The sequence below is a fragment of the Eumetopias jubatus genome, unplaced genomic scaffold (genome assembly GCF_037043125.1).
Source record: "Eumetopias jubatus isolate StellerSeaLion01/CBP00866 unplaced genomic scaffold, mEumJub1_p1.0 scaffold_2, whole genome shotgun sequence".
Taxonomy (NCBI): domain Eukaryota; kingdom Metazoa; phylum Chordata; class Mammalia; order Carnivora; family Otariidae; genus Eumetopias; species Eumetopias jubatus.
This window is the reverse complement of record NW_028274808.1, coordinates 20,801,910-20,824,518: the sequence shown is the minus strand read 5'-3', so window position 1 is coordinate 20,824,518 and position 22,609 is coordinate 20,801,910. Positions and strand designations below refer to the sequence as shown.

At 34.5% G+C, this 22,609-nt stretch overlaps 1 protein-coding gene across 23 annotated transcripts in view; it reads left to right on the top strand.

The window, feature by feature from the left end:
- The window catches only part of PCM1 (pericentriolar material 1), a 90,979-nt gene that overhangs the window by 10,868 nt on the left and 57,502 nt on the right, over nucleotides 1-22,609 (top strand). For 9 of the 23 annotated variants that reach the window (XR_015767734.1, XM_088020930.1, XM_088020925.1 and 6 more), the window contains 14 exons: nucleotides 1,703-1,817; nucleotides 3,305-3,550; nucleotides 4,581-4,850; nucleotides 5,529-5,699; nucleotides 5,885-6,001; nucleotides 7,490-7,678; nucleotides 12,529-12,706; nucleotides 12,871-12,960; nucleotides 15,541-15,650; nucleotides 17,219-17,435; nucleotides 19,988-20,189; nucleotides 21,076-21,249; nucleotides 21,759-21,916; nucleotides 22,042-22,280. Coding sequence is in view for 22 of the 23 variants with exons in the window: in XM_088020930.1 (XP_087877056.1) it covers nucleotides 1,722-1,817; nucleotides 3,305-3,550; nucleotides 4,581-4,850; nucleotides 5,529-5,699; nucleotides 5,885-6,001; nucleotides 7,490-7,678; nucleotides 12,529-12,706; nucleotides 12,871-12,960; nucleotides 15,541-15,650; nucleotides 17,219-17,435; nucleotides 19,988-20,189; nucleotides 21,076-21,249; nucleotides 21,759-21,916; nucleotides 22,042-22,280 (2,457 nt within the window). In the remaining variant the exon portion in view is untranslated. The remainder of the gene's footprint in view (nucleotides 1-1,702; nucleotides 1,818-3,304; nucleotides 3,551-4,580; nucleotides 4,851-5,528; nucleotides 5,700-5,884; nucleotides 6,002-7,489; nucleotides 7,679-12,528; nucleotides 12,707-12,870; nucleotides 12,961-15,540; nucleotides 15,651-17,218; nucleotides 17,436-19,987; nucleotides 20,190-21,075; nucleotides 21,250-21,758; nucleotides 21,917-22,041; nucleotides 22,281-22,609) is intronic. The other 14 variants (XM_088020926.1, XM_088020924.1, XM_088020927.1 and 11 more) reach the window with 9 other exon arrangements.

Below are 22,609 nucleotides of genomic sequence, written 5' to 3'. Positions count from 1 at the left end.
CTTACATTGTTTTTTAGTTTACTGGTGCTTCTTTATTTAGGGCAAAATTTACATTATTCCTAGATGTTTTCTTTTTTGTCACTATTTTAATTGGCATCATTTTTCTCCAGTATATTTTCTGTGTGGTTGTTGGTGATATTTTGAAGTTCTCTATGTTTTTTAGTGGATATTTTTAAGAATACCACCTTTTGTCTTCTCAGTGTTAATATTTCTGTTTCATGTTTTTCCATTTTGTAGAACTTTAAAAACAGTGCTAAATAACTGATATGTGACATTCTTGTTTTGGTCTTTATTTGGGATGTCCTTCATTTCTTATTTTAATATTATTGACTATTGGTTTAAAGTATATACTTCTTTCAACTCCTTAGAAAATTATTAAAGTAATATGTGCTCACTGAAAAAAAAACAAATAGTATAATAGTAAATATAACTGTAAGGAAGTGTATTTGTACTTCTTAAGATTTTTTTCAAATTAAGTGTTGAATTTTATCACCATTTTTTTGAGATGATAAAATTTAACCTCTTTGGAATTTATTAATAGATTATTCTAATAGATATTCTAGCATTCAAACATCTGAGATAATTCCTACTTTGTCGTGGATGATAATGCTTTTAATTTTTTGCTCTAGTGAATGGGATAAGTTGGATCTTACAGTCAAAGCAACTTGGATATGTATTCCTTTTTGACATTTTTATCTGAATGATCTTGGAGAAATTATCTAACTTCTTTGATGTTAGTGTTATTTGTAAAATCAGAAACCAATATAACCCTACTGTCTAATGGCTTTCTCTGCCCCTTGAATTCTATATAAAGTTAATCTGCCCATCTCTTTCACTCAGTCCTTCTCCAACTTGCGCAGTTCCACACCCAGTGGAAAGCCAGAGTCCTCCACAGGGTTATGTAGAAATCTCATTTTCTCCTGATCATCTCTGCTTCTGAACGTCTGCTTCTACCATTGCTCTTTGTTTTCTCTTCTCTTTGACCCAGGTATGAAATTCAGTACCTTCCTAGATATTCACAAAATCCTCAGTTCTTTTTTTAGTGGGGAGAATTTGCGACTTTGGTAGACTAGTCAAGATTTAGGGAAAACTGTGAGGTAGCAGCAGTGTAATTTAAAGTAAAGCGGTAGGCATCACTCCTCTTAAATGTTTTAGGCCTTTGTATTCTTGGCTTTTATTGCCCATTCACCGGCAAAGGCCTGCTTCTCTCTCTGCCTTCTCTTTATCTTGCTTACCACTACATTCCTGTTAAAACCAAACTTTTCTCCATGCAGAGCAGTTCTGCGCTCTTGAAACTTTGACACAAAACAAATTCCCAGGTCTTTGGGAACATTAGGTTCTTTTCCTGAGAGCAGTTTTGGTTCTAGACGTTAATAACTTTTTCCTACCTCATTGCTCTACCTTTTAGGACTGTGTTCAACTAATTAAATAAAATAGCCTGAAAGCATGCAGGCCAGTACACATAGTGGATATTTTGAAGTTTTCCTTCCCTTTCCCATCTCTCCAGCTACCTATGTTAATCATAATATGTGTATGGCAGCTAAATCAATTTGTCTATGATGTGTGGTTGACACTACCTCTTTTTATTTCGTAAAATCAACTTTTCTGAGATTCTTTTATGTCACTAAGCTTCTTGGAATGATTTAAAAATCAAGAGTTTGTTTTTATGGGTTAAAAATGTTAATTTTCACTTGTTTTGCAGAAAATTAAGTAAAACCAGGATGGCCACAGGAGGAGGTCCTTTTGAAGAAGGTGTGAATGATCAGGATTTACCAAACTGGAGCAATGAGGGTGTTGATGACCGACTCAACAATATGGTACGATAACTTATTATTGTTGGTGTATCCATTAACTACTGATGATAAAATGAAACTGTCCCCTGACTTAGCCAAATCAAACTCACTGAGACTCTTTGTAAACACATTTTTTTCTTGCTAGCCAAGACATTAAATGACCCTGGGCTGTTTGTTATATTAGTTGAAGACATTTTTGTTTGCAGGTAACAGATATCAACATGAGTTAGCTCAAGCCAAAAAGGAGATTTATTATAAGTGTATAAAGATGCTTTATGGAAAATAAGTTAAATAGATTAAAACACTATAGCTGGGTTTTAGGAAGGGACTAGAAAAAGGAACCAGAAAATTGTCAAGAATTGCTTTTTCACCGCCCTGTCTCTTTGCTTCTGAGTGCCTTTGCTTAACACAACTTTCTTTTTGCAGACCAGCTTTCTCTCTTCTCTGGTTCATGTGGTGTACTATGGCTGACCCTTCATTCTAAAGTTTTCATTTATTGCTACAATTATATCCTGACTAGTTATCTTTTAGTTCCAATTTAAAATTTTAAAGTACAATTATCCCAATTTGGATTAGATATGCATCTCTTTTCCAAGCATCTGTGGCCAGGAAGGGGTAGGGTAAGTAGAACAACAGGTTGGCAAGAACACCCACACATGGATGGGGGTGGAGGGACAGTTTGTAGAGAAGGGAATTGTGTTATCAATGAGGAGAATATCCCAAAAGGTTTTATTGTAGTAAAACTAAATGATTCTTCCAATATGAATAAGGTAGGAATTTATGACCTTTTTGTTGAATGATTTAGGTTATGTGGGTATAACTAAGTAAATAAGAATGTTTTCCCATTAAAACATGAATCATTTTTATCGTTTCATGTAATCTTATTATGTAATACATTATTGCCTGTGCAAAGTAAGTATAGTTATGTTTATTTCTTACTATATACTAGGCACTGTGCTAGATGTTTTGTGAATATTATTTTTAATCATGTTTTAAAGGTGACACTATTTTAGAGTTTAGGAAACTGAGACTATGGGAAGTTAAGTAAATTGCCTAGGGTCACACAGTGAGCATTTCTTCAGATAACAATAATTACTTTAGAATCCAGGTTGATTCTGAACTGTCTTATACACACTGATTTTAAAGGAGGCCAGTAAAGGTATTTATAATTTATTTCACTATCCAATTTATAAATAGTAGGGAACCATTTTTAAAAATGCTTTTGAAGATATTCAGACTGACTCTAGGGTTGTAGTTTGGCATTTATGTTTGTTAAAGATCAATGATAGGAAAGTAATCTATTTTCTGAATAACTGTCTATGAAATTTAGGCTGGTTGAAATGGCGGGGGGGGACACATTAGTAACAGTAAATAATTGTCTCTAAGGCTGTATGTTTACGTGAAAAATGTTTTGTCATTTTTAACTTTAAGACTGAAAAATTTTAAGCATATCAAATTACTTTCCTGGTTTGATAGAGGCCAGATTAATTTTTGCCTTTACTTTTTTAAAGGATTGGGGTGGCCAACAGAAGAAAGCAAATAAATCATCAGAAAAGAATAAGAAAAAGTTTGGTGTAGAAAGTGATAAAAGGGTAACTAATGATATTTCTCCGGAGTCCTCACCAGGAGTTGGAAGGCGAAGAACAAAGACTCCACATTCGTTTCCACATAGTAGATATGTGACTCAGATGTCTGTTCCAGAGCAGGCCGAATTAGAGAAACTTAAACAGCGCATAAACTTCAGTGATTTAGATCAGGTTTGTGAATTACTTTCAAAAATCAAGTTAGAACTATGGGAAGTATTTGGAATGGATTAAATAGTTTGTCTTAAGAATAAAAAGTGAGCTCTTTATTTCCTTTTTCTTAGTTTCTGTGTATATGGAAAGAATTTTAATTAGTGGCAGTGGTATTATGTTCCGTGGAGGGCAAAAAAGACTGTTTCTAGACTTGCTAAGGTCAGGTCTTCTGTGACTTTATTACTTATACTTTATGACTAGTGTAAATCATTTCATCCTGGAACTAAATTTTACATGTTAGTAACTGAATAAGATTGCTGTTAAGCAAAAGGGCAGATCCAGTTTAGAATATTTATCATTGGCTAAGTGTGGGATGTTCTGGATTACTCAAGTTTAAAATAAAACTGTGGTTGATATTATAATCACTGAAATAAAATTTGGAACTAAAAGTAAATGGAAATGATAATGAACTCTAAACAAATGTTTTATTGTCACATCTGTGCTTTAGAGAGATAAAACAGTTTACCAAATATGCATAAAGGTATGTTCAAGTCTGATATGATGGTACTGGTGAGCACATCAATTAGTCATGTGTTTATAATTACTGAACATTTACTGTATACCAGGCACTGAGCTGAGCACTTTTTCAGGCAGTGTTTCATCTAGACACATCCTAATGCTGATGTTTATATTAATTAAGATCTGCTCATTGGGTCCAAAGCCCTTACGAAATCGGTGAACAAGTATGATTAGCAATGTGAGTTATAAATAGGGTTTGTAGTCCTAGTACTTCATTTAGACTGATCTTGCTCATATTCATCAGTTGAATTAGGTCTGACGAAATGAGGAACAGGACGAGTTGACCAAATGTTGATATTTTAGTAAAAGACTTTTTGTAGATTTGAATCTTTTTGAATCTTATGGACAGAGCTGTTTATGTATACTTCCTGAATCAATATCTGATGGTAAAACTGATTAAGAACATTGGAATTTTTTTTTTAATTATTGAAAAATTAATGTTTGTGGGATTTGGTTTCTTTTTCATATGTAGAGAAGCATTGGAAGTGATTCTCAAGGTAGAGCAACAGCTGCTAACAACAAACGTCAGCTTAGTGAAAACCGAAAGCCCTTCAACTTTTTGCCTATGCAGATTAATACGAACAAGAGCAAAGATGCTGCTATAAGTCCTCCAAAGAGAGAAATGATTGGATCAGCACAATGTAAAGAGTTGTTTGCCTCTGCTTTAAGTAATGACCTTTTGCAAAACTGTCAAGTCTCTGAAGAAGATGGAAGAGGAGAGCCTGCAATGGAGAGCAGCCAGGTGAAAAAATGTTTGTTTTGCTCTTTGCTTTCATGAGCTTCAAAGTAGAATATTAAGATTAAGAAAGTTTTATTGGGTTATGCACATAGGAATTGTAGCTAAGTAGTTCTGGACTCGCTTCATTATTCTCTCAGATTTATTCAGTATCGGGTAAATTTCTCTTTACCCAAAATGATTATAGAAATGTTTTATTGTTAATTAAGGCTTCTGTTTACCTGCCAAAGGCTGTGTACCAATTTTTTATTAAAGAGGAGTTTGAAACAATGTGATTAGTAGATTGTAAGAATTTTTTTAAATGGTTATATAATTCTCTTGAAAAGTACCTTCAAAAGTATAATACTTTTACTCAGAAGGAAATAATATATAAGCAGTAGAAGAAATTTACATAAATTGTAGTTTAAAGGCATGCAGTTCTCTGAGTGAAATTTTTTGGGTAATGTAAATTAAAACTACTTTTGAAATTTTGAAATTCATAGTAATTGGAGTTGTTAGTATTGCCAATTATGTTTTGGTTAAATTCTAAATTTGATTCAGATCTTTTGCATGTAAAACGATAAACCTAGACTATATGTGAAATAAAAAATATGTAGAAGTGTTGCTGTGGAATGCATTATGCTTAGTTTTACATACTGTTTATTTTTATGTTTTTTTTTTTCCCACCAAATGTTTTTCATGCAGATTGTAAGCAGGCTCGTTCAGATTCGTGATTATATTACTAAAGCTAGTTCCATGCGGGAAGATCTTGTAGAGAAAAATGAAAGATCTGCTAATGTTGAGCGCCTTACTCATCTAATAGATCACCTTAAAGAACAAGAAAAGTCATATATGAAATTTCTCCAAAAAATCCTTGTAAGTTTTGGACCTTTTCAATAATGTGTTGAATTATTTTTGTGGTATATTAGTGTACATATACTGATAACATTCTGATTCCACCCCAGAGGAGTTAATATATTTTCAAAAAATCGTGCCATCCATTATAACATTTTATTGCCCTTTTTAATAGTTGTATGATTTATACCACTAAAATATTTCAGGCTAGAGAAAATGAGGAGGAGGATGTTCGGACTATAGATTCAGCTGTGGGATCTGGTTCTGTAGCTGAGAGCACATCGCTAAACATAGATGTGCAGTCTGAGGCTTCAGATACCACGGTAAGCGGCTTTTTGGTAATTAAAAGTGCTGGAAATGAAGATTTAAACTTTTCCCCCATTTTTCAAGATGATATTTTTTATAGGCATTCCTTAATGAAAAGTATATTTCAGGGAAGAAACCCTCAAATTGTTAATGCTGTATGTATTGTTTTAAAGCATGGAAGTATAAAAGTTTTACTTACTAACATTGAACGCTTTCATGGTTGATTTAAAAATCTAATTTGTGATCTGCTTGCAGAAGCAGTTTTTCTATTGGTTTCATTAAGCACAGCTTTACTCATTTTAAGCATTGGGAAAGTTAAAATTCATCATGAGTATAAGAGCTAGGAGCACAAAATATCATTACTACAAGTATATTGTCTCTTAGAAAAATCTCCAAGTTCTTTTGCTGTTGAAGATTCATTTGAAGGCTACTAGGATTTTTTATATCTCGGGCTAGCTTTGAACTGTAGCAAAACCAGATGACTGAAACATCAAGATGAAATTGGGACAGGGTATCATTTACATTATGATTTATTTGTGGTGAGAAAAATAAAATTTCTAACTGCAAAATGAAATTTATTAAAATACTGTCTTTTGGAAAAAAATCAGGAATTTACAGAACTTTGAGGAAAGCTTTGTAAAATAAACATAGTTCATAGAAGGTAGTGTGCTTCAAAACTAGTATGCTTTTAAGCATTTTTATTTTAACAGGTGCACCTATAACCATGCATTAGTAAACTTGAAAACCTGTTACCAGTAAAGCTTTTCTTATGAAATGATAACCATGGATGTCCATCTTTTGTTTCTGAGATATGTTCCAAAATACCATTCAGCATGAGAAATTTGAGGGTTTGTTTCCGTTTAGTGTTGACCTGTGTAGTTTCTTACCTGCCTCCTTTCTTTTCCCTGCCCTTCCTAATTTGAAGAGGAAATTTGAATTTTTGTCCTACATTGTTTTCACCAGGAGATAGATATTCAGAGGGCTTGATCCAAACAACTGTTGAAAATAGATTCTTTTGTGGAGAAATTGTTTTTCTGTTTACAGTGGTGCTGGGAATAATTTTTTTCCTCACATTTCATTCCAGCAGAAATGGAGGAATTGGGGAATGTGGGTAAAGGAATTCTGTTGGGGAGGGGTGGGAAATGGTATAGTTGGTTATTTTGATTTATATATTAGCATATATAGTGTTCACTGTGATAATTTTTTTCATAACATAAAATGACATAATGAAAGTTGATACTAATAACAGCAGAATAAATGTTAAAATGTGCTCCAGGTGTATAGTTTGGAAATTGCCTAGGATATGATATGATACTTGATTATAGTAAGCATTAGTCTAGTCTTACAGAAATTTAAAAGTCTTAAGTTTATTGCCACTTGGGGGAGGGTGGATTGATTTTTAAAGAGATGGACTGGTGAATTTTTTGTATTTATTCACAAGGCTGGCTTGTATGTTAAACAGGAGTTTGTATTAAGAAATTAATATGCTACACTATTTAATAAAGGAGGCATCTTTTAGTCTGAGAATTCGGCCGTGCATTGAGGACAAACTAGGGAATTCAGCTTCACAAGAACAGGTTTCAGACATTGACGTTACCACAAGTCCAAAAGGGAAAGGTGACAGACCTCCTCAGAATGACAGGGAACTGAGGCCTAATAGGAAATGTAGCCGAAAACGTGGATTTCCCTCAAAGGTATATTTCACAATATTAATCTGGGAAGTCTCTAAATGAGCACCTCTTTTGTTCACATTTCCTCTTCCTTATTTGCATTTCTGTTGTTGCTATTACTCTTAAATATATAAGCTATTAACACGGCTAATTATACTGTAATTTGCCTTAGTAAAATGCTGTCCCTTAGTGTTTTTATTTTTCTCTGCTTCCTTACACTCCTCCCGGTGGATTATATGTGGCAGCTGTAGTTAATTTGCATTAACAAAGGATTTAATCCATTTTCTTTTTTTGCCATTGAGAACTCAAAATAGAATTCTTAACCTTAACCATTAGTTGCCTTTTGTTTCTTGATATTTGTATTCATGTATGAACGTGGTACTTTTAAGTTTTGTCTTAATTCTTGCAGTCATTCTTTAAAGAAAAAGAAAATGGAGTAAGCTATTAGCTTTCCTGTCTTTCTAAGAATGGAGTATTTTTATAGTGCCTTTTTTCCTTTTTTTCTTTTGTGATTTTTATTTTTGTTCTTGTTGGAAACCCCTTCCATTCTTTTTTTTTTTTTTTTTTTAGAAAAATACTTAAGCAAAAAAGTTTACTTGTTTGGTAATGTTTCTGCTGGTTTTTTTCCTCCAGTGTTTGCTCTGAATTTTCCATGATTTGCATAAATGCACTCAGGAAAGGTTTAAAGACAGCTCTTTGTGTAGTTACACTTAAAAGAAGTTGCAGTAAAAGCATTTTTAAGAAAGTGCTCATACCCATTTGGCAAGAGTACAGTACTATTTTAATAAGTATTGATTAGACTAATTTCTTATGTTTTATTAGCTTATATTAATATGCTAGGATTGGTCTATTTGTTTATGCATTTTTTTTTTTTGCTGTTTAAAAATGATAAAACCTCTAAGTATTTTGGCAGTTTTTTTTTTTTTTTCCTGGCTCCCATAAGAATTTGAGGATACAGTTTGAAATCAACTAAGATGATCTCCCTATGAAGTATTAAGCAAAAGGTGCCCAACACAACAGAATAGTAAATAAATAGCTGATTATTTTTAAAATGAGTAGCATTGGAGAAGAGAAGGTGTGAGACAGAGTAAATATCCCTTGGAACTTACTGTTTCCTTTAAGTTTTCTGAACAGTGACAAACAGGAAAATCTGCCAGCTTTTCTTTTTTTCCTAAGGTGATACGTTTACTTTTAAAAACCATTTTTCTGTTTTTCAGTTTCCTTGAATAATAGCTTTATAAGTGAATATTACTCTCTATTGAACTTTCTTCTTGGAGTTTATTCCAATTGATTCTCTTTAGTCTTTTGATTCTTAGGGCTATCCTAGGGTAGTTCTATCAGTACTCTATTCATAATATTATTTTATTAGAAAAAACTCCTCATTCTCACCAACTGACTTGATTTTTCCTCTGCTCTGCAGAATTGTGTTCTCTCTACCTCACCTTCATTCCCTACTTAACATCTTTTCAAGATGTCATATTCTGTTAGGAGAGTAGGAAAAAAGTTGAGATTCAGAGCTTAAACCAACCTTGTGAGTGGTAGCTTGATAGGAAATGGTTGATATTTTCCAGCTGCTTACAAGGACAGAATCCATTTTATGGAATATTTTATAGACATGATGACACTTTGCGTAGTTTTTAAAAAAGAAGCCTTCCACAAGTACCTGTGCCCTCATTATTTTCCCATACTCTTCTTTCCCGCGCATTTACTCGTGGCTTTTAGAGACTTTATTAAGCTTTTTAAAATATTATCTACTCTTTTTTCGCTATTATTTTCATCATTTCTAATTATTTCATGTGGGTTAACTTTGTCTCCCAAACCAGACTATGTTTCCTCAGACAATGGTGTCTTAGACTTTTGTATTTAAAACTACTGAGCATATAATTTTGGAGCAGGCAGTGTGGTGTGGAAAACACCAGCCTAGAACTTAGGAACCTAACTTGCCCTGTGATATTGGATAAATCACAGCTTTATCCACACCTTTCACATGAAAAAATGGAGTACATATTATCTGAAGTACTTTTCAGCTACAAAAATAAATTTGGATCCATGAAAAATTATTGGAGGAACCTCATTTTTCTAGAGGAAAGGGAGACAGAGTTTTCTGAAATTGAACTGTTACCTGTATGCAGCTTTGGATTTCATGTCTAAGTTAGTTTTTTTATCTGTAAACTAAAAACGTACTTGTTGGAGGTGACTTAAAAACTTTAAGTGAAAATATGTGTTTGAAGGGTTAATATATTCTTTGCTTCCCTTTTGGATTCCTATTCCATGCACCATCTACTTGGCATGTTCTAATCCCTAGGTATTTTTATTCCCATTTTCTCATTTTCCCTTTCTTTATATTTGACTATAGTCCCTTCCTGCCTCCCTCAGCTCAGGTTTTCTGAATATTAGTTTGAAGTGTTAATTATTATTTTTAAAGATTTTATTTATTTGAGAGAGAGAGAGCACGAGAGGAGGGAGGGTCAGAGGGAGAAGCAGACTCCCCGCTGAGCAGGGAGCCCGATGCAGGGCTCTATCCCAGGACTCCGAGATCACGACCTGAGCCGAAGGTAGACGCTTAACCAACTGAGCCACCCAGGTGCCCCTGAAGTGTTACTTAAATGGATGCAAAAGTTATTAAGCAGTAATAAACTCTACTAATTTCAAAATTGTTGGGAATTCATTTTTAGATTAGTGAAAAATCCGGAGGTAATTGTATTTCCTTTAATAAATGGTTCAGAATTCTTTATAATCTGAGTATCAGAGTTTTGCAAACAAATGTGAGTTACAAGGGACGCCTGGGTGGCTCAATCTGTTAAGCCTCTGCCTTCTGCTCAGGTCATGATCTCGGGGTCCTGGGATCCAGCCTCCCCTCTTCCCCCTCCTTCAGCCTCCCTACTCAGCGGGGAGCCTGGTTCTCCCTCTCCCCGACCCCCCATGCTCTCTAATGCTCTCTCTTTCTCTCAAATAAGTAAAGTAAGTAAATACAATCTAAAAGAAAATATGACTAACAAGGATTAAAGTTCTTTTTAAAAGTTTGCTTCTTAAAGGGTAAAAAACCAGAATGTTATTTAGTAAACTCTATAAAATTAGAGAGCTTTAAGGTTACCTTGAAGTGTGAACTACATATTTTTGAGAGATGGGAGGATTATAAATTGAAATAAGCCAGAACTAAGAAGATGAATTTTAACAGGAGTGAATGTCAGTGTTAGCAACTTAACTCCACTTGTATAGGTGGAGAGAGGACTGAGTACACAGTAGTTAATTTGAAAAGGGCTTTAGTTTTTTAGAAATTCAAGACAACAGAAAATCTTTAATAAGCAGTGCTTTGACCAAGATAATTGCTTCTCTTCCATGTTTATGAAGTCTAGTCAGTCTCAATACAGGATAGAGGCAGCACTGACTTGAATTCTCTGATTTGTGCATCAGATACTCCAACCACAGTCTTTTTACTTCCTTATTTGATCTTACTTCCAGTATTGAATTTGGAGCCATATGCTTATTCACTTGGGAAGGTAAAGAGAAGGGATTTTTGCAGAGTATCGATAAAGGATGTCACCCAGGAGGGAATCTCTCTGGAGCCATCTGTGTTTCCATAACTTTTCCAGGAATCACATGTACATGGAGAAAGTAGATTAGTGCATTTTACCTTGAAATGAAATTATTGAACTTCTTTATTCTTCTTAATAACTTTGGTAGTTGGGATTATTCACTTAAAATCTACATAACCCCAACCAAAATTTGGTAGCAGTGCAAATTTAAAATTGAATGTTTCTAAGTTAATAGAAATATTCTCTGTAAATATTAGGTAAAATCTTTAAACTTTTAAAATATAAGATTTTTAAGAAGGAGATCAATGATGAAAAATTCCAATATGGTATACATACATTTCATATGTAATTTGTCTTATACTTTATTTTTCCCAAGTTGTATTTAAATTGGTTTCTTTGCTTGATTGACTTTTATTTTTTCTTGTTGGGTTAAATTTCACTAGTTTTAAGATTGATCCTTAACATTTTATAATTTTTTAAAAGTGGCATCTATCTAATTTTACTTGTCTACTTTAGGCAAAATGGTAGCTTTTGGAGGGAATTTCAAAGTATTCTATTTAATTTCTAAGACTCAGCTAAATAAGCATAATTTAAAAGAAAACATAATGATATCTTTGATACAAAATATAAAGTTTTCTGCTTTATTTTATGCTTATGAAATGAGATGTAAGTAAATGAAGCCACTTACATCAAATTATCAAATAGAAATGTTTCTGCAATTTTTGTCCTTGGTTAGAAAATAGTGGGTTCGTTTTTGTTTTATTAGTATTTTTTAACATCACTTCTAGAAGTGGGGCAGAATGTGTTTTAGTCTGATCTTCTTCAAGGATATTTTTAGGACATTATAACCTGGTATGATCTGTTCTTCCTTTTCTATAAGGTCTGGATCCCGTGTGTGTGTGTGTGTGTGTGTGTGTGTGTGTGTGTGTGTGTGTGTGTGTGTGTGTGTGTGTGTGTGTGTGTGTGTGTGTGTGTGTGTGTGTGTGTGTGTGTGTGTGTGTGTGTGTGTGTGTGTGCGCGCGCGTGCGCGCTCTTTTTGGCCTTTTGAGCTCCTTTTTTGTATGCCTTTTTTTTTCTTTGTTAATTCCTCTTCATGCTAAGCTATTGCTTATGATCTTTTACTGTGAAATTACTTAACTACCTAATTCAACATGGCAGGCTATCTCTGTGTCACCGTTTTATTCTTATTCTTTTTTTCTTCAAGTCTACTGAAACTGTATTTACCGTTGTGTATTTAATACTAATTTATCATTTGTGTCTGTACTGTGCCATTGGTAGTTGAAACAGGAACATGAATTTTAATAATCAGATATAAGTATTGTTGGTCTTATTTTCCAGGCCAGAGATCCTCAGCAGGAGCCTATGGAAGAGATAGAAAATTTGAAGAAACAACATGACTTATTAAAAAGGATGTTACAACAGCAGGAGCAACTGAGAGCTCTGCAGGGAAGACAGGCTGCTCTTCTTGCTCTGCAGCACAAAGCAGAGCAAGCTATTGCTGTGATGGATGATTCTGGTATGCCACAGTGTAGCATGTTGTTGTTATAAGTAAGGCTCAATTAATAATGGTATTGCAAGGTGGATGCTGGTTATGATATGATCGGGTCTTGATTATATTGACTAGTTTAGAAACCTACATATGAGGCTTACCCTGTCCTGTGCTTTTCTCTGGTTATGCAGAAAAGGTTGCAGGGACAACTCCTGGCCATCATACTGTACCGGGCAGACAGCCAGCTCGCTCTCCTTTTCATCAGAGAGTACCTTTAAGAGGTAAAAGGGACAGGCTGTAGTTCTGTTTTTGTACCTCACACTGATAGGGCTCTGAATGTTTTTTTTTTTCTCCCCCCCCCCCCACTTTTTGTACTTTATTCATCTGGGATTGCCATACTTTTCTTGCCTACCAAGGAAAGGTCAAAACATTAAGGGAGACAGTGCATAAATTTGTAGAGCTTCTTTAGCTTCTGATGTTGGTAGTAGCTCTGTTATTTCAATTAGGTGCCCAGTTGTATACACTAGTTCCTTTGAACTGTATTTATATTCTATATAGTCTTCCTGAGACTTAGAAACGTTTTTTTCACTTTTCTTTCTTCCTTCATAGTCATGTATCATTTAGGTGGAAATTGTATTGAATTCTTTAGTATTGAGTCTAATTTTATAGCTTGTTTCATCATCTTCAAACCTGTTTAATTTCTCAGTAAGTTGAAAACAGCTTGTTACCTATTAAAACTCAGTAAAACTAAGGTCTATTTTCTAGTCTTATCATCCTAGTCTAATAATAACTTATTTCCTGTGGGCTCTGTATTTTAGGTCCTCACTGAGGTTACCTTGTTATTACTCATTTTATGCTGCTGTCCACACCTAGCCCAGTGGCTTAGCCCTCTGATCACTTATACATAATTTAATTTTGCATTTTCATATGGAACTGTATGACTGGCAAGTAACTTATTCTTTTGTAATAATTACATAATTGTGTATTTTATATATATAATATGTACAGTAATAATTATATACACTTCCAACACATTTTTCCCTTGTGAAGTCCAGAATTCATTAGCTTTTACATTTATATTTAGGAAATAGGTAATTTAGAATAAAACAAAATGTTTAAACAATGACATACTAGTTAATGGCTAATGACTTTTAAGTATTTTAAATAATTTTCAAGTTCTAGATTTCAGAGATAAGCCTGTGGTGCTAATGTTATTTCAGATACTTAACATTTATATCATCTCATTTGATTATCACAAAATTGTAGGTTAGTCTCCAGAGCTTTTTTTCTTAGTCTCATTTGGGAGAGAAGGAGCTCTAACAGAGTTTGTGACTTGCCTATACTTATATGACATACTAGTAAAATCAGATTTCTTGAATTCTAGGTCAGAGGTCTTTTTCTGAATACATGAACTTTTTTCTTTAGAGTATAATGAGGCAGACACCAGGAGTAGAATGAACAAAGGTTTAAGATTAAATTTATTTTTTATATTATCTCAAAAAGAATTTTAGGTTAGTAATTTTAAAACATTTTCTCTTGTATTTATGAGATTTCTGATGAAAAACCAGAATGATAGTATTTAATCTTCTGGTATATAAGCGAGGCAAAGTAATAGTCATGGGAAAGAGTTGTTCTTTACTCAACTAGCAGTGTGTGTTAGTAATCTACACTGTAATTTCTTTCTTTTCAAAATAGAGTTTGCACTTAACTTAGGGCTAAAGGGATTCTATTTAGCCCTGAAATTCTAATTTCACTTTGAAAAAGCTAGTATTTTCCTTTAAAACAGAAACAGGTTATAGCCAGTGTCTCTTTTTAGAGCTGGAAAGGATAAGCACAGGGTGGTTGGGTAGTAGAGCAGTAACCCATTATCAAAATTGTCATCAGAATACTGCCTCAGGAATACTGCTATAGGAAGATAAAAACTATGGTCTTGTAGTATGCATTGTATCAGAAGCAACTACTTTAGTAAATAATTTTCTACTGCAAGGGTCAGCAGGCTATGGCCAGCTGGATTTGGCCCACTGTTTAAAATAAAGTTTTATGGAACATATCCTTGCCTGTTTGTTTATGTATCATTTATGGTTGCTTTTTCCCTGCAATGGCAGAGTTGGGTAGTTGAGACAAAAACTATTTCCACAAAACCTAACATACGTACTGTCTGAATCTTTATAAAAAATTTGCTAGCCCCTGTATTAGAGCATTGATTCTGTTTGGGGGAGGTGGGGATTGAGACCTGTCAATATCAGCTGTGCTTTTTCAGATTAACCACTTTCCCTTGCCACTCCCCCAACCCAACTTGGTAGGCCTGTCCACTCCCTACTCCATTGAGTCATTATTCTTAATTGGAATGTAGCAGTATCCCTCCTTGAGTGATGGGACAGAAAAAGATGAATCACTCTATTAGACTTTTCTGTGTCCCTTTGTTTTCAGGTTAGATGGAAATTTCTTTTTTTTTTTTTAAAGATTTTATTTATTTGACAGACAGCGAGAGAGGGAACACAAGCAGGGAGAGTGGGAGAGGGAGAAGCAGGCTTCCCGCCGAGCGGGGAGCCTGATGCGGGGAGCCTGATGCGGGGAGCCTGATGCGGGGAACCCGATGCGGGGCTCGATCCCAGGACCCTGGGATCATGACCTGAGCCGAAGGCAGACAACCTAATGACGGAGCCACCCAGGCGCCCCTAGATGGAAATTTCTATTAAAATGATTGTTTGGGAGGTAAATCTGAGGGTTAACTAGTTTTAAATTAGGTAAGATTTTTTAAAATTCTTCCCCTCCCCCCTCAGAATTTACTTTTAGCTTCTCAGAAATTGAAAAGTGTTAATTTGTTTGCTTTAATGAATAGTTGTTAATTTTCTTTCCAGTTGTAACAGAAACTACAGGTAGCCTATCTGGAGTTAGTATCACCTCTGAACTAAATGAAGAACTGAATGATTTAATTCAGCGTTTTCATAATCAGCTTCGTGATTCTCAGGTAATTTAATTTTTTTAGTATAGTTGAATTTAAAATCATATTAATTAAGCCAGTGGCTCCCGAACTTCACTGTAGCATAAATATCACCTGGCGTTTTGTTTAAAAAAAAAAAAATCTTAAAAAAAAAAAAAATGTAGTGTTCTGATCATTGGGATCCCCTCACTCCTAAAGTATGTATGATTCATACATCTGAGGTGGGCTTCCCCACTGTGTGATTCCACTGCTGGTAGTCTGAGGGGTGTACTTGGAGAAACAATTAGAGGAAAATCTACGTTGAATGCAGTGATAAGTGAAACTTCCTCATTGTATGCTACTAGATAATATGTTCTTTTTTCCTCTCAGATTCTTTATGGTCATAACCTCTAAAGCTTAAGTTATATTTGAATTTATGTCCTTAAATATTTTACTAACGATTTTGGAGAAAGTTCTTAAGTTTAATTTCAGAATTAATTGTTATAATTTGATGACCTTTGTAAGTAATGATTTAAATACAAAATTTCAATCTATGGGCCTTGAATAAGAAAGGGTGAATTACTACCTCTTCACTGTAGTGAGTATGAAGATTCAATGTCTCCTGTCTGCTGACCAGGTAAAAATAAATGAATATGGTCTAACTGCTTTGTAGAATTATTTAGCAATATCTAGCACATTTTTTTGGTGACCCTGCAAATGCCCCATCTTAGAGAAATTCTTCACACGTTCACAAGGAGATATTTATAAGAATGTTCATGGCAGGTTTTGTTAATAGCAAAAATCTAGAAACAATCTAAATGTCCATAAACAGGAAAATGGATTAATAAACTATGATATATGCATAGAGTGAAATCTTATAGCCAGTTACAGTAAATGAGGCAGAATTAATAAATGAAAAACACGAGTTTAGGAAGGATACCACTTGATTGATATTTAAAAATGCATGAAGGATGTATATCTTATGTAGGTACAATAATATATAAACATATGTGATGATGGTAATTGTGTTTATCTCTGGAGAAAGTAATGAAATTGGGGGTTGGTATGTATAGAGCTTTAGTTTATCTGTAATGTTCTGTTTCTCTTAAAATAAAAAGAATTGATACAAGTGTGGCAAAATGTTAAAATTTAAGCTCAATGGTGTTTATTCATTTTATGATTTCCTAAGCCATAGTGAATTTTTGAATATTTTAATAGAGGATCATAGGAAAGAAGTGCTAGGAAAAACTGATAGATTAAGAAAAAGTTTATGATGATGTTTGTAAAAAGCTGGCAAGAGAGAGAGAATGAGATTTTTGAAAGTTTATATAAGGTTTATAAAGACATTTCTAGCACTTAATTTAGATCCAGATAGTAATTCAGTCCAGTGAATTCAGGACCACTGCGTAGTAATATGTGTCCATAAAACCATATAGATGTTATAGTGGCACATCAGGAAATAGTATGTAATTTGGGAATTGGAAAGGCATATGCTTACCCACCAGGACAACCTGGGCAAATATTTATTGCTTTTTATAAAGAGTATTTATGTGTTTTTAAAATGAGAATCAAACCTTTCATTGCCTTGGTCGTCTTCTTTTTTTATTTTAAATAAGCCTCCAACTGTTCCAGACAATAGAAGACAAGCGGAAAGTCTTTCATTATCTAGGGAGGTTTCCCAGAGCAGGAATCCTTCAGTTTCAGAACGCTTACCTGATGAGAAAGTACAACTTTTTAGCAAAATGAAAGTATTACAGGAAAAGAAACAAAAAATGGACAAACTGCTTGGAGAACTTCATACACTTCGAGATCAACATCTGAACAATTCATCATGTAAGTAAAGGCGGCTCAGTGGTATTAGGTAGAGGACATATGAGTATATGTGCTGGCATGCAATAGTTAATTTAGTAAATATCTGGTGAATGAATGAACTCACAGCTCCTCAAGAAAATTACAATATTTGAGGAGAGATAGGACTCTCCTCAAATGGGGAAAGTTTTTTTTTTTTTTTAAAGATTTATTTATTTGAGAGAGAGAGAATGAGAGACAGAGAGAGAGCATGAGGGGGAGAGGGTCAGAGGGAGAAGCAGACTCCCCGCCGAGCAGGGAGCGTGATGTGGGACTCAATCCCCAGACTCCAGGATCATGACCTGAGCCGAAGGCAGTCGCTTAACCAACTGAGCCACCCAGGTGCTCTGCATGGGGAAGGTTTCTAAGTAACAAGTCCTTATATGATGATAACCGAATAGATGGGAGATCTGTTCCTATAATTCAGTAAAGGTAAAGAATAAACTTAAGCCTTGAAAAATAGGTAGGATTTTAATTCAGGGGAAAGAAAAAGAGAAGGTAAACTATTAGATACTTGAACATATGTTCCTGGATTTTTTTAGCATATTCACATTTTCCCTTAAAGGAAAACTAATCCAAATTGGTACTTTGATTTAAAAACTATCAAACGGATTTAGAAAGTATTTATTAAAAAAAGACATGAAAAACATATAGTACTTATGGTTTAGTGCAAAAAATTTATGACTTATATAGTTTATAACTTGTAGACTATATAAACTGAGAAGTTTATAACTTTTTGGAAATATATGGTCACTTAGGAGGAATAGGAAAAGCATAGTCATACTAGTTGCACTTTAGGAACCACCTTTCCTGCTGCAAGATGTTTTCTGTCTGATTGAGATCCAGTTACTAGTCCTCATTTGCTGTCTTCACACCTTCTCAAGCCTGGTCTTTGCCTCTTACCTAACTAGTTAGTAGTAGGAGCTCTAGCATGGGAAACTGATCAGTAGGGTCAACCCCAGCTGGTCATAATTCTTCAGTATTCCAGGTGCTGTCTTATTAAAGAAAAGACAAGGGATAGGAAAAACATCTCTGGAGTCTCCCTGTTCCTTATTCTTTACCCATCTCCTATTTCTCTGCTATCTGCCCCCCAAAACCTTAGTATTTCTTCCTGAAACATCCTCCTTTCTTTTCCCAGACCTCTGCGAGTCTCTCCTCCTCTAGAGTATAACCTAATCCCAATGCTTATTTTTTTTTTTTTTTAAGATTTTATTTACTTATTAGAGAGCGAGAGCACAAGCAGGGGGAAGCGGCAGAGGGAGAGAAGCAGGCTCCCCACTGAGCAGGGAGCCCAACGTGGGGCTCAATCCCAGGATCCTGGTGTCATGACCTGAGCTGAAGGCAAATGCTTAACCGACTGAGCCACCCAGATGCCGCCCCCCCATGCTTATCTTATACAGATGGACACAGCTAAGAAAAACTTAAAATTCGAAAGTTGTACTGAAGGGGCCCGGTGGTCAGTTTTACATACATGATAAAGTAGCACTTTGCCTACTGATGACTCTAAAAAATGATTTTTTTCATACTGGGAGACAGTGTGATAGCAGTAGCAAAAGGTTGAACAGTCAAGGAATAGAGCAAAGAGACTGCTGGAAACCAGTTGTAGCAATTCGTAATGTGAGCAACAAATAATGATGGTTGTCCCTGTGAGAAAGAGATAAATGACAGTAGTTTTATTAAAGTGACGGAGATTGAGAAGTGCAAAGATTCTTAATCTTCATTCATTCTCCTTGAAGGCATAAAGTATCTTTGATCCATGTGGACAGAAAAGTAATTAACATATAGTTCAAAGACTATAGAAGATAAGCCATCATCTAATTAGAAAATTGTATTGTTGAGTTGTATTTCATGGTATGAATGTACTACAGTTACTTTAAGTTTGTTTTATCTTTTGGAACAAGGAAAATTCCATCTTGGAGACCAGATAAAATTACTCTGAGCTGTGGATTTGGGACATTCTTTGGGGCCTAAACTCCTGGGGTTGTAAAGAGTTGTAGATGCTGTACTGAACATCATACACATTTGCCCTAAGTTTTTTTTGTTTTGTTTTTGTTTTTTAAAGATTGACTTATTTGACAGAGAGAGAGAGCACAGGCAGGGGGAGTAGCAGAGGGAGAGGGAGAAGCAGACTCCCCACTGAGCAGGGAGCCCGTTGTGGGGCTTGATCCCAGGACCCTGGGATCATTACCTGAGCTGAAGGCAGACGCTTAACCAACTGAGCCACCCAGGTGCCCCACATTTGCCCTGTTTAACTTAACCTAGAATCAGGTTTATCAAAGAATATACTGGTTACTTTTTAAGGTAGAATATAATAGTTTTTGTCAATTTCCACCTTGTCTTTTTTTTTTTTTTCCCTAAGTCTGTTTGGTTGAATAAGTGGCCTGGCTATTATACACTTAACGTTTCTGAAATTTAAAGCTGCAGAATGTAAGATGTTAATGATTTTTACTTTTTATTTTTATATGTAAGCAAACTGAGTGTTGTTTGATTCCATATTTGTTTATGGTAACTGGTCTTTTTTTTTTTTTTTTTTGTAGTTGTGCCTTCTTCAGCCTCTCCACAAAGAAGTGTGGATCAGAGAAGTACAACTTCAGCTCCCTCTGCTCCTATAGGCTTAGCACCAGTTGTCAATGGAGAATCCAATAGCTTCACGTCATCTGTTCCTTATCCTCCTGCTTCTCTAGTTTCTCAGAATGAGAGTGAAAATGAAGGACATCTAAATCCAACTGAAAAACTCCAGTAAAACATTTTTACAAATATTATTTACATAGAATACAACTGAATAATGGGGATAAATTATGTTGTTTTTCCTTTGTTGAAAATTCTGGAAAAACTGAATTTACGTAATATAAATATTCTTAAATTAAGAGGTGGTAGAAGAAGTGTGTGTGTGTTATATCTGCATCCTTTGAGTTATCCAAGAAAAATGTGACATTGTAATACAGGTAATTTTTGTGAGCTAATGCATTCCCATTTTCTAGCTAAAGGATTAGAAATAGATGGGATTGCATTAAAAGATTTTTATATTTCAAATGATTCTAAATTCAGAGCCCAGTCCCTAGAGTCAGAAAGCCCTGAAATCCTCTTACAAGGCTGTGTGACCATGGACAAATAACTTAACCTCACTAAGCCTCTGTTTCTTCATCTGCAAAATAGGGATAATAATGTACTTGTTCATAAAGGTATTTTACAGATTAAAAAACATTGGCATAGTTTCTGGCACTTAATAGAAACTCAACAAACTTAATACTTGGGATAAACATATTATACACCTTACAGATCCCTTGTGTGTTACAGATTAGGAACCTTCTGTAAATGCCTAATAATGTCTGCATCCCTGATTTGCCTGAGAGGTAGTATTTAAATTGAGTATTTAGTACTTCACTATTTATTAAGAAACCAAGTCTGCTTTTTTAATGCCTTTGTCTCTAATAGGTTATAAGAAAATGGAGTGATGAGATATTGAGTAAGCTATCCTTGAAATTGAATTCATTGCTTTATAGTCACACCCCCTGATATTGCACTAGGTCTGAATTTTGTCCGTGCTGGCTGCTTTTATATGGAAATACTGCATGCTTTATTTTGCTAAAATAGTTATTATATATACATTTTTGTTGTTTATCAGGAAGTTAAATGAAGTTCGAAAGAGATTGAATGAACTAAGAGAATTGGTTCATTATTATGAACAAACATCAGATATGATGACAGATGCTGTAAATGAAAACACAAAAGATGAAGAAACTGAAGAGTCAGAGTATGAGTCTGAACATGAAAACTCTGAACCTATTACTAACATTCGGTAAGAACTTGGAAGTTTGTTTTTCTAACATGTTCTTCCTAACTTTTTAATGCTTCTAATATGGAGAAGAAAAACCTCAATAGAGTGCTACTTGCTTTTTATTTAAGCTTTTCTCCTGTAAGTCTGCTTAAGTCTACTATTTTGGCCAGTGTGATCTTACTGGCCTTGTGAAGAAAAGCAACTAGAGAAGCACTGAGTACAGTAGTGTGGTAAATTTGCTGTTTGTTAGGATCAAATGCAGGTAAGTCATAAGAAGTATCTAACTTAACATTTTCCTTCCTCTTTATTTTTAGGTATAACTTTGATTTTTTGGATGTTTTTCTTCTTAAATTTCCAAAGAGCAGAAGTTTTTGAAAAGCAAGAGCCAGTTATTCAGAGTATGAATTTAAATGGAGAAATAGCTAGTGATATTCATAGTTCAGAATTATTTTATCAGCAGTTCTAAAACTTTGAGTTTTAGTTTTTAATTTTTTACTTTAAATAACTTCAGGCTGTCTTCTTTCTTTTAGAAATCCACAAGTAGCTGCCACTTGGAATGAAGTAAATAGTAATTCTAATGCACAATGTGTTTCTAATAATAGAGAGGGGAGATCAGTTAATTCTAATTGTGAAATTAACAACAGATCTGCTGCCAACATAAGGGCTCTGAACATGCCTCCTTCTTTAGGTATGATTGACTATGGTATGGTATGATGATGGATAATTTTGCCATATTATTTTTTTGAAGTGGATTTTCTTTCATTAGTGCTCTTCTTAAATTTATTAAATTATTGATTTCATTGATACTTTTAGCAGATTGTCACTATAATAGAGAAGGAGAACAGGGGATTCATGGTGCACAAGGTGAAGATGATGAGGAAGAAGAGGAAGAAGCAGAAGATGAGGGAGTCAGTGGCGCTTCATTAACTAGTCATAGGAGCAGTCTGGTTGATGAGGCTCCCGAAGATGCTGAATTTGAACAGAAGATTAATAGACTTATGGCTGCAAAACAGAAACTAAGACAGTTGCAAGATCTTGTTGCTATGGTACAGGTAAATACTGCTTGATTTTTTTCAAAAGACTTAAAACAATAATTCTTGAGTCACTTAATTTCTTTGAGCATCAGAGTTGATACTCAGTTGTTCAGGTACCTTCTCACTGCCTTCTGAAACATCAGGCAGATTTGTTTTGTATTTTTTTCTTATACTTTAATTTTTCCACTTTTTATTATGTGAAAAGGCCTCATAATTATAGCTTCTCTATTCCTGAATCCCAACTCAGTTTCTTTTCCATCTTCTTACCCATATTAGGAATGAATTGGGCTAGTTTTTAGATGAATAAGAATACCAGATAACACCATCTACAAACTTAAAATTGTCTA